General features: G+C 44.1%; 1 protein-coding gene across 1 annotated transcript in view; it reads left to right on the top strand.

Moving 5' to 3' along the window:
• Nucleotides 1–12412, top strand: part of LOC139234196 (tryptophan 2,3-dioxygenase-like) — a 90945-nt gene that overhangs the window by 41339 nt on the left and 37194 nt on the right. Inside the window, exons 7-8 of the mRNA XM_070865242.1 lie at nt 5851–5958; nt 6365–6476. Coding sequence (XP_070721343.1) covers nt 5851–5958; nt 6365–6476 — 220 coding nt within the window. The remainder of the gene's footprint in view (nt 1–5850; nt 5959–6364; nt 6477–12412) is intronic.

Consider the following 12412-nt stretch of genomic DNA (forward strand, 5'->3'; position numbering starts at 1 on the left):
GGAGGCTGGAGAGGTGGGAGATCAGAAAGGCTGGGGATGGAGTTTGGAAAGGATGTGGTAGGGAAGACGGAAAGGCCGGAGCTGAAAACACAAAGGCTGGGGGGAGAGGGGAATGCAGAGATTGGAAAGGCCAAGGTGGAGATCAGCAAGGCTGGGAAAAGGAGATCGGAATGGCCAAGGTGAGATTGTAAAGGCCAGTGGGGAGATCAGAAATTCCAGGGGGAGATCGAAAAGGCTGGGGTAGATTGGAAAGGCCAGGGGGGAGATCAGAAACTCCAGAGGGAGATTGGAAAGGCCGGGGAGGGGGGGGATTAGAAAGGCCGGGGGGAGATTGGAAAGGCCAGGGAGGGAGATTGGAAAGGCCAGTGTGGGGGGTGTGTGGAGATGGGAAAGGCCATGGGGGAGCGGGGGCGGGGGGGAATGGGAAAGGCCAGGGATGGGGCGGAGCTTGGAAAGGCTAGGTGGCTATTGGAAAGGACGAAGGAGGTAGAAAAGGCTAAGGGGAGATTGGAAGTGTTGGAGGGAGATCGCAGGCTATAGCCGTGTAGCGCAGAGAAGGGAGGGCGGGATCGGAAAGACGAGTGCGGGGGAAGGGGTGATGGAGGGAGATTGGGAAGGCCAGTTCAGTGGGAGATTGTGGTTCGGGGAACATTGTGGCTCAGGGGTGTGAGGGTGTCCAAGCGATTGGGGGGGGGTGGGGTGGGGATACGATGATCACAGGAGTGGTTCAAGGCAGTTTAGTGGGTAAGGGAAGAAGCACTCTTGCTCCTCCTGGCCCATAAGCATTGATGTATCTAGCAGTCCTCACCTCTCTTTAGCTTCCGTGTTTCCCAAGGCCCAGAAAACACGACGGGACGAATTAAAATTTAACATGGTGGTACAATCTGAGGCCTCATTAAACTATTTAAATGAGCCATCCACCACCTGGGAGCAGGCTGCCTGCCTGCCCTGTGGTGTATGTAGCACACAAATCACTGACTCCAAACGGTCTGGTGTAAATCTAACTGCTGGACCTTCGTCCTTTATTGTTCAGCTCCAGAGTGCCTCTCAGGTGTGGTGGTCAGCCTTATATAGCCCTTGTTGCAGGTACTACCAGGTTTCCCACCACAGTGCCCTCTGTGGTGTGGCATAGTGCTTACATTACATTTACGGTACTGGGACGATACACACATCATTTCATAACATGCCCCTCATCACGCCTCCATTAAAACCAGAAGTGGGAAGGTTTGAGGCGGGTTGGTTTTGGATATGAGATTTTTATCATTTAGACATTGCATTAGACCCAAGCCCACCCATCTTGGGGAGTTAAAATTCTCTTTCTATTGGTTATCAAATTAATAGCAAGGGGCTTAACATCCCAAAACCCTTTGCTAACCTGCACAGCTCTCCACAAACCATCAAAATTACTGTAAGTCCGCATTCTCACTGGCACAAGATCCTAGCAGTCCCATCACTCCATACCTCAAAACTCTACTTAATCCCTGTGTCCACGTGAGTTGACTTCAAAATTCACCACCCCGAGCAAGAACAGGGCAGTTGGAAACAAGCTAGACCCAGGTTAAAATGAAATTGGGATTCCATTGAAGTAATAGGATGCCAATTTTTATAAATTCAGAAAGGTTCTGTCTAGTGGGCAGCTCAGCCATCTTACTAAGGCTGAGCATTTTAACGCAGTGAGCAGTTAAAATGGTGGCCAGAGTGTTTACAGTGGAACAGAACAGTAAGCCATAGCATGCAATTTAAAATGCCCCGTATTCCTGCTGGGCGGGATGTGTTAAAATTGACCCTACTGTATTTCTTTCTCACTGTCAAACATTTTGAAACATCTTCCTATATGTGAGAAACAGTATACATTTGTCAAAGCTTTGATTATAATTTATCTTAACTAACATTTTATTTCACCACCCCTTGGTAAACTTTTTAGAATATAACAATAGAAGCACAACTTTAATGGGCTTGTTTGATCAGTAAAACAAAGCACCAATAGTCAAGATTTATCTGAAAGTTCAGTAACAAAAGTTGATAATGGTCATAGGTTGAAGTCCATGAAGTACGTTAACCAATTCACACTACATTTACATGTAAATTCAGTTTATTAAATAAATCTGGAATAAGCCAGCATTAGCAATGGTGACCATGAAACTACCGGATTGTCATAAAAAGCCACCTGTTTCACTAATGTCCTTTAGGGAAGGAAATCTGCCATCCTTACCTAGCCTGGCCTATATGTGACTCCAGACCCACAGCAATGTTGTTGACACTTAACTGCCCTCTGAAATAGCAAAATAATAAGAAGAATAAAACCAAATGGCCCACCTGGCATCGACCTCGGCACCAGCTATGAACATGACAATGGCACAATCAATCCAATCAACCCTGCAAAGTCCTCCTCACCTACATCTGGAAACTTGTGCCAAAAGTGGGGGAGTAACAGCCAGACATAGTCATACTCAAAGAATCATACCATTCAGCAACTGTCCCAAACTCCGCCATCGCCATCTCTAGGTATGTCCTATCCCACCAGCAGGACAGACCCACCAGAGGTGGCAGCACAGTGGTATACAGTCAGGAGGGAGTGGACCTGAGAGTCCTCAACATTGACTCAGGACCCTATGAAGTCTTATGGCTTCAGGTCAAGCATGGGCAAGGGAACCTCCTGCTGATTACCACCTACGGCCCTCCCGCAGCTGATAAATCAGTACTCCTCCATGTTGAACACCACTTGAAAGAAGCATTGAAAGTAGCAAGGATACAGAATGTACTCTGGTTGGGGGACTTCAATGACTGACTGAATTGGCCAAGTCCTAAAGGACACAGCTGCTAAACTGGTGTTGAGAGAACCAATGCGAGGGGAAAAACCTATTTGACCTCTTCCTCACCAATCTACATCTCACAGGTGCATCTGTCCATGACAGAATTGGTAGCAGTGGCCACCGCACAATAGTTGTGGAGCCAAAGTCCCATCTTCACATTGAGAACACCCTCCACAATGTGTGGCACTACCACTGTACCAAATGGGATAGATTCAGAACAGATGCAGAAGCTCCAAACTAGGCATCCATGAGGCGCTGTGGGCCATCAGCAGCAACAGAATTGTTTTCCACCATAATCTGTAACCTCATGGCCCACATATCTCTCACTCTACCATTACCATCAAGCCGGAGGTTCAATGAGGAGTGTAGAAGAGCATGCCAGGAATAGCACCAGATGTACCTAAAAATGAGTTGCCAACATGGGGAAGCTGCAACACAGAACTACATGCCTGCTAATAAGTGAAAGCAGCATGCTATAGACAGGGCTAAGTGATCCCACAATCAACGGATCAGATCAAAGCTCTGCAGTCCTGCCACATCCAGTCGTGAAGGGTGGTGGACCGTTAAACAACTAACAGGAGGAGGAGGCTCCATGAGCATCTTCAATGATGGCGGAGCCCAACACCTGAGTGCAAAAGACAAGGCTGAAGCGTTTGCAACCATCTTCAACCAGAAGTGCTGAGTAGATGACCAATATTGGCTTCCTTCTGAGGTCCTGACCATCACAGAAGCCAGTCTTCAACCATCCGATTCACTCCGCCTGATATCAAGAAACAGTTGCGCGCACCAGATACAGCCAAGGTTATGGGCCCCGACAACATCCTGGCTGTCGTGCTGAAGACTTATGCTCCAGAACTAGCTGCACCTCTAGCCAAGCTGTTCCAGCACAGCTACAACACTAGCATCTATCTGACAATGTAGAAAACTGCCCAGGTATGTCCCATCCAAAAAAAGCAGGAGAAATTCAATCTGGCCAAATACCGCCCCATCAGTCTACATTCAATCATCATCAAAATGATTGAAGGTGTCGTTGACACTGCTATCAAGCAGCACTTACTCACCAATAACCTGCTCACCGATGCTCTGTTTGGGTTCTGCCAAGACCACTCGGCTCCAGACCTCATTACAGACTTGGTCCAAATATGGACAAAAGAGTTGAATTCCAGAGGTCAGGTGAGAGTGACTGCCCTCGACAGCAAGGCAGCATTTGATGGAGTATGGCATCAAGTAGCCCTAGTAAAACTGAAGTCAATGGGAATCAGGGGGAAAACTCTCCACTGGCTGGAGTCATACCTAGCACAAAGGAATATGATTGTGGTGGTTGGAGGTCTGTCATCACAGCCCGAGGACATCACTGCAGGAGTTCCTCAGGACAGTGTTCTCGGCCCAAATATCTTCAGCTGTTTCAGCAATAACATTTCCTCCATCATCAGATCAGAAGTGGGATGTTCGCTGATGAAGGCAATGTTCGGTGCCATTCACAACTCCTCAGATAATGAAACAGTCCATGCTCGCATGTAGGAAGACTTGGATGACATTCAGGCTTGGGCTGATGTGGCAAGTAACATTCGCGCCACACAAGTGCTAGACAATGACCATCTCCAACAAATGAGAGTCTAACCACCGTCCCTTGACATTCAACGGCATTATCATCACTGAATTCCCCACCATCAACATCCTGGCTGTCACCATTGACCAGAAACTCAACTGGACCAGCCACATAAATATGAGGCAACAAGAGCAGTTCAGAAGCTGGGTATTCTGCGGCAAGTGTCTCACCTCCTGACTCCCCAAAGCCTTTCCACCATCTATAAGGTACAAGTGAGGAGTGTGATGGAATACTCTCCATTTGCCTGATGGTGGATGGAGAAAGCACAGGAGATTCAGCAACTAACCGACAGCCATAATGTGTGAGGATTCTTCACCGCAGTCAAGTCCACCTACGGCCCAAGCTCCCAAGGCCATAGCTCACTGCTGGCCAAGAACGGAGAAACACTCATCAAGGACACCGAGGCAGTCAGGTCCCGCTGGAAGGAGCACTTTGAAGATCTCCTTAATTGAGACTCAGCCTTTGACACGAGTGTCCACGACTCCATCCCGCAACATGCTACTCACCACTACCTCAGTAAAATCCCAGCACTGCATGAGGTAGAAAAGGCCATCCATCAGCTCAAGAACTACAAGGCATCAGGAGCAGATGGAATCCCCACTGAGGCATAAAGTATGGTGGAGAGGCACTATTAGCTTGAATGCATGACCTCATCTCTCTCATCTGGAAGGAGGAGTGCATGCCTGGTGATCTCAGAGATGCCATGATCGTGACCATCTTTAAAAAAGGGGACACGTCCGACTGCGGCAACTACAGAGGAATCTTCCTGTTGTCGGCCATTGGGAAAGTCATTGCTAGAATCCTCCTCAACCGTCTTCTCTCTGTGGCTGAGGAGCTCCTCCTCAGAGTCACAGTGCGGATTGCGTATGCTACGGGGTACAATGGACATGTTCTTCACAACTGCAAGAGAAATGCAAGGAAAAACACCAACCCCTGTACATGGCCTTCTTTGACCTTACAAAGGCCTTTGACACTGTTAACTGTGAGGGACTATGGAGCGTCCTCCTCTGTTTCAGCTGCCCCCAAAAGGTTGTCATCATCCTCCGCCTGCTCCACGACAACATGCAAGCCGTGATCCTAGCCAACGGATTCACAGATCCATCCAAAACACAGCACCTCTGTCAGTGCAGAGTCAGTCACCAGAGTGTCAGCCTAGATTTTTGTGCTCAAGTTGCTGGAGTGGTACTCAAACCCACAACCTTCTGACTCAGAGACAAGAGTGCTACCAACTGAGTCACAACTGATCCATTTTGTTCATTATTCATTATTCCAGAGGGTCGGTGAGAGTTACCCCCTACTTCTGGGGGCGGGTGAGAAGGGCTCGTTAATCATTAGTGCTAAGGGTGGGAGAGGGAAATCACTCATGTTGCTATACTTATTTTCAATCATGATTATATTTTAATATTTTATCTTTGATTTTTTTTTAAGAAATGGTTGGAGAGAACCCCTGGACTTGAACCTGATGGTTTTGATTTCTGGGGCAAACTGAAAACCAACATTGAAAGAGAACTGAGGGAAGAATATGCAGATATCCAGGTAGCCATCACCATCAAGTTGAAACCAGCAATGTATATTTATGTACTTGTCGATAAAGCAAAGTGCAATTTGTGTAATATTTCTTGGAAAAGCATTCTGTATAAATGAACACAAATGAACACAAATGGACACTAACATACAATTGAAACTGTGGAAAGGAGTTCTGCATTCTAATACTAATAAAAATGAATTTGTGATAGGATAAATATGGAATATCATGAGTAATTGCATTTAAAAATCAGATTAAAGTTTAACAGTCTTTTGTGATGCTTTGATTTTATATGAAGTGCCATAATTAATAAAATTATATTTGCAAATATTAGAAGAGAAATCCATTTTAAAAAGTATAAAGCATATTAAATCTTCAAATGGTAAACTACTGTACAATCTTTTTGTTTTACAAAAGTCAAAGCCTGTATTTGAGGAGAAGGAAGACATGCTGTCGGAATTTAACAGACAAAAGGAAGTACTCACATCACTGTTCGATGAAAAACGTCATGAGCATCTGTTGAGTAAAGGTAAGGATGCAAATTGTACAGTAAAAAAGCAGACCTTTATGTTTCTAATAAAGCAGAAAATAATGGGAAAACACTGCAACTAAAAAGACCGGGAATATTTTGGGGTATAAGTTCAGTGGGGGCTCTGTAACCTGCTGCCATAGAGATGATTTTAACACTGCCTTCCTGGAGGAAAATGGGCAGTTAAAATCCCCCAGGTCAGTTATACACACTGGATTTGCCAGGAGCTGATCTACTGGTATTTGCACTGCAGGTGGCAAGGACACCTGCCCAAAGCCATCTTGATTGGCATGCCATCTATCACCCTAAACATTCACTCCCTCTACCACTGGCACACTGTGGCTGCAGTGTGTACCATCTACTAGATGCACTGCGGTAACTCTCGAAAGCTTCTTTAACAGCACCTCCCCATCCCTCAACCTCCATCACCTTCTCAAGGGCAATTAGGGATGGGTAATAAATGCTGGTTTAGCCAATGATGCTCACATCCTATGAATGAATAAATTAAAGTTGCATTATAGTTTGATTGCCAGTGGCTTTTTCCTTAGAAAATGTCCCCACCTCCAATGTCTAGCAAAACTAATCTGGCTTAAAGTCATGTTTAATATATTATTTGACTGAATATAGGAATGGTTTGATAGGTAGGAAAGATTTCTTAGGCTCTGAAATTCCTGGAGTCAGGGAACCCAGAAAAGAAGATTTCTGCTTTGAGGGAACCAAGACTTTTGGATGGAACACTCCACTGTAATTTTGCCTTGTACTTTCTGGATAACTATTTTCCAGTGAGGTGGATATTCAAACCACGTCTTCCACGTCAAGGGGGTGTGCCTCAGGAGTAACCGAGCTATTCCAAGAATTTCAGTCTGTGTGCTTATAGTCGGTGTGAGTTCTGTGAGGCTCCATACCTCACCAGCTAACAATGCCCACTTGGCTCCATTGGTAGTCAAAGAATTTAAAGTACTTCCTTTGGCCATTCCCAAGTCTCTTTTCCACCCTTGGAGAGGCATGTTACGACTCCAATTTTCTGGGCTGCTGTCATGACAAACACTATTGGTGCAGATGTACTCAGCCCATGTCATCAATACAGATTACCTCATCCCCAGGATTAGGTAGTAATATCTGACCTGTCCATTAATTACAGGAGTTTTTGGGCCATACTTTTTTCTTTATTTCTTTACATTATAGTACCTCTCTTTGAGCTCACTTCTGAAGGGGAAACTCTCAATGCTGCATGAGCTAAAGCAAAACTTGTCAAGGATCTGATCATGTGACTACTGATTGAATTTCTGATCTTTTGATCTTTCAGGCAATATTCACAGCAGAAGATCAGCAAACAATTAGGATCCAACCAGCAGTAGTGTTATAACTGAGAGTGCTAAACTGAGAGGGAAATTTCAGTAGTAATAGACCTTCATAAAGAAAATGGATAGGCAATGTTCTCCTTGCTATAACAGGTATTTTTAAATGAGCCTGTAATATATTCTTGGAGAAGTAAAATACTAAATTCAGCATATTATAATAGTTTATAATAAATAATATAGCATCTCAAAGCACTTCATCAAATGAATTTACTTTTTTGATATGCTGTGACTGTTCTTGCGCAGAACAACTTAAGCCATTATGTCAATGGCATGAGTATTATATGAACAAACGTGCAAGTCTATCACAATCCTTGCAACAGAGATAATTTTGTAGCTCTTCTAATATTCAGTCTTTAACACCAAAATTGCCTTTTTGAAACTCTTTAACAGTATTTGTAGTAAAGATGGTGATGTATTATAGTCTAAACTGATCACTTTGGCATGAAACAGAAATCTCAGTTTTGGAAAGGAAATTCCTTAGAACGTATTTGAAGTGATTCCATAATCTGATGTTGCCAATGGAGAGCATTGTACACAGGAGCGCATTTCAGCAAATCACAGAAGCACAGCTAATGATTTTTTGTATACATAATTATAATGGACAGCGAGACACGGCAATGCTCCTGTGAATTCTTCAGATGCACTCCCTGTGATCACCACTCTCTGCTGGGAGCAGTGGATCGCAGAACCGTAACAGGTACATTAACACAGCTGTGGTACACTAACATTTTAACACTTGGCATTAGATAGAAACCAGAGTCACTTTTCCCGAATTGTAAAGATCTGTGAATTTTTCTTGTGATCAAAATCCTTAATGGAGTTGGCCCATTACTTTAATGCTGTCCATTAATGAATGACCGCAGACAAAATTTATAAATAGGCGGAAGTTGCAGACAATACAGTAGGAGCTATTATTTAATAGTTTTCATGAAGCACAACATGTGAAAATTAATAAAAATGGACAAAAGTATTTCACAATTTTTTTAATGTAGCCCAGCTCAATGTTAAAACAAACCAAATATTGGGAGCATTTCAGTTTACTATGGGTAGGTAAATCATTGTTCGTTCACCACAGGAGTGACCTTGAAAAAATATGAATAATCTCAACCTTTGACTTGTTCTTTGTCACTTCTTTAAATTGAGTAGCTTATTTACTCTGAACTATACTCTAACATTTCATTTGTGTGTGCATGTATCGTAACACTTTACCAGCAAAAGTCAAATCAAGTTTAATATGTAGAGCTAATCACTACTTTAAGTTATGTAGAGTCCTAGCACCGACTTAGGGTCATGCTTTCCTGTAATGGCTAATTTTAGTGAAGTGAAAACTGAAGTAAAATGTGGTGTAATGTTAGCAGAACAATTATTTGTTCATTTTGAGCTTTGCTCTGAGGATTTCTTCACCTGCAAAAAAAATTAAGAAAAATCAACGAGAGGCAGAAAGAAACTGATTTCTGCTTGTTAACATCATTGATGATGAGCTTCTGCAGCATTCTGCAGCTACACAGTCAATAAGAAACTGAGGCCCTGAAAAATCTATTTGCCCTTCTGGTGCATTTCTGCTTGGACTTACCAGAGCCCCATCTGGCAGAAGAGTAGCGGCTTGGTACACAGGGTGAAAGGAGGTCATACTGCCTATTGAAGGGACACAAGTGGGGTCCATCCGTAGACCCAGTCTTGTGTCATAGAATCATACAGTACAGAAGAAGGCCATTCTGCCTATTGTGCCTATGCCAGCTCTTTCAAAGAGGTGATCTATCGAAACGTATAAGATTATGAGGAGGCTTGACAAGGTGGATGTAGAGAGGATGTTTCCACTGATGGGGGAAACTAGAACTAGAGGGCATGATCTTAGAATAAGGGGCCACCCTTTTAAAACAGAGATGAGGAGAAATTTCTTCTCTCAGAGATTTTTAATCTGTGGAATTCCCTGCCTCAGAGAGCTGTGGAAGCTGGGACATTGAATAAATTTAAGACAGAAATAGACAGTTTCTTAACCGATAAGGGGATAAGGGGTTATGAGGAGCGGGCGGGGAAGTGGAGCTGAGTCCATGATCAGATCAGCCATGATCTTATTGCATGGTGGAGCAGGATCGAGGGGCCGTATGGCCTACTCCTGCTCCTATTTCTTATGTTCATATGTTCTTATGTAGTCCCGTCTGGCCTGCTCTTAGCCCTGAAGTTTTTCCCATTCATGTATATAACCAGTTCCCTTTTGAAAGTTACTATTGAATGTACTTCAACTATCCTCACAGGCAGTGCATTCCAGATCATACACAACATCAAGCACAATACCCTCATCAACCCCCTCCATTACTTCAAAGAATTCAATCAACTTTGCCAGACATGATTTGCCTTTAACAAATCCGTGCTGATGATTATTCATTAATCCATTTTTTTCTAATACATTTTATCTCAGTTTCCCCACCATCGATGTTAGACTGACTAGCCTGTAGTTACTGGGTTTATCCCTCTCCCCTTTCATAAACAGTGGTGTAATATGTGCAACCCTCCAGTTCTTTGGCAGAACTCCCATAGCTAAGGACGATTGAAAGATTGTGGCCAGAGCCTTTGCTAATTCGACCCTTATATCCCTCAGCAATCTAGGATGCACCCATCTAGACCGAGTAACTCTTCTGCTTTGAGTGCTGCCAACTGTTTTAGTACCTCCCCTTTATTTTTATCCTATCCAATTTCTCTACTATCTCCTATATTGTGACATTGGCAGCATCCTCTTCTTTCGTGAAGACAAGTTTAAAGTACTCATTTAATACCTCAGCTAAGCCGTTTGCCTCCACAAGAAGATCTCTTTTTTGGTCCCTAATCGAGCCCTCCGTTTCTCTGACTATCCTTTTACTATTCATGATCGTATCTATTTGCCACATCAAATTTCTGATTCATTCTCTTGGAGGTCAAGATACGCCCAACAGTATGACTGGAATGTGTAATTAGATCCTGCCTGCCTAAGTAATCAAGATCTTTGCAATGTGAAATTTGAATCAATCATTGTGACAGCCAGCTCCAGAGCTCACAATGCCAACACTACTGCTTGCAGAGAATAGTTAGGGCTCACTCTCCTGGGTTAGGAGCACTCACAGTGCTCACACTGCCAAGTTCAGATAGGAAAGAGTGAGGGATTTCAACATGAGTATGAGAATTTTAAAATCAAGGTATTGGTGGACCATGAGCCAATCAATGTTCCCGCTAATTTCAAATTACCGCATGAGTGGAACCTGCAAATCATAATCAAGGCCTAACAGAGGGCGAGAGAACTTTCCATCTTTCCATCTGGATCACAGGCTTACTCACAAAAAAATACACCATTAGAATACTAACACCAGACAAGTCCGATATATAATAATTCACGCCAGGCAACATTTCCAGGCTAAAACTTAGGCTCCAGCAGGCTCCTGCAGGCTCAGTCTTCAGCTGGCTCACTCAGGCTCAGTCTCCAGCAGGCTCCTGCAGGCTCAGTCTCCAGCAGGCTCCTGCAGGCTCAGTCTTCAGCTGGCTCACTCAGGCTCAGTCTCCAGCAGGCTCCTGCAGGCTCAGTCTTCAGCTGGCTCACTCAGGCTCAGGCTTCAGGCTTGGCAACGTGCTTCAGCAGGCCCCACTTCCAGCTTCCTCATACTACGCATGTGTGACCGGATCCAGTACAGAATTCAGATCTGTGGCTAGTAGTCTAGAACTCTGTTGGTATATAAGAAAGAAAGACTTGCATTTATATAGTACCTTTTACGACATCAGATGTCCCAATAACGACGACAAATGTACCAAGACGCTTCACAGGAATATTATCAAAAATAATTTGACATTGAGCCCCGTAAGGAGATATTAAGACAGATAAGGTAGATTTTAAGGAGCATCTCAATGAAGGAAAAACAAGTCGAGAGGCGCAGAGGCTTAAGAAGGGAATTCCAGAACTTATGGCCTAGGCTGCTGAAGGCATGGATGCCAATGGGAGAGCAATTAATATTGGGAATGCACAAGAGAATAAAGTTTGAGGAGTGCGGAGATCATGGAGGGTTGTAGGGCTGGACTAGGTTCCAGTGATAAGGAGGGGTGAGGCCATGGAGAGATTTGCAAACAAGGATGAGAATTTAAAAATTGAGGCATTAGTGGACCGGGAGCCAATGTAGGTCAGCAAGCACAGAGGTGATGGATGAATAGGACTTGGTGTGAGTTAGGATAAGGGCAGCAGAGTTTTGGATGAGCTTATGTTTGTGGAGGGTGGAAGCTGGAAGGCCGCCTAGGAGAGCATTTGAATAATCAATTTAGAGATAAAAAAGGCATGGATGAGGGTTTCAGTAGCAGATGAGCTGAGGCAGGGGTGGAGTCGGATGATATTATTGAGGTGGAAGTAGGCAGTCATGGTTATGTGGTTGGAAGCTTATCTCGGGGTCAAATACGCCACCAAGGTTGCAAACGGTCTGGATCAGCCTCAGACTGTTGCCAGGAAGAGGGATGGAATCACTGGCTAGGAAACAGAGATTTTGTGGAACCCAAAGTGCTTTGCAGCCAATGAAGTAGTTTTTGAAGTGTAGTCACTGTTGTAATTTAAGGAATGCAGCAGCC

The sequence above is a fragment of the Pristiophorus japonicus genome, chromosome 2 (assembly GCF_044704955.1).
Source record: "Pristiophorus japonicus isolate sPriJap1 chromosome 2, sPriJap1.hap1, whole genome shotgun sequence".
Lineage (NCBI taxonomy): Eukaryota > Metazoa > Chordata > Chondrichthyes > Pristiophoridae > Pristiophorus > Pristiophorus japonicus.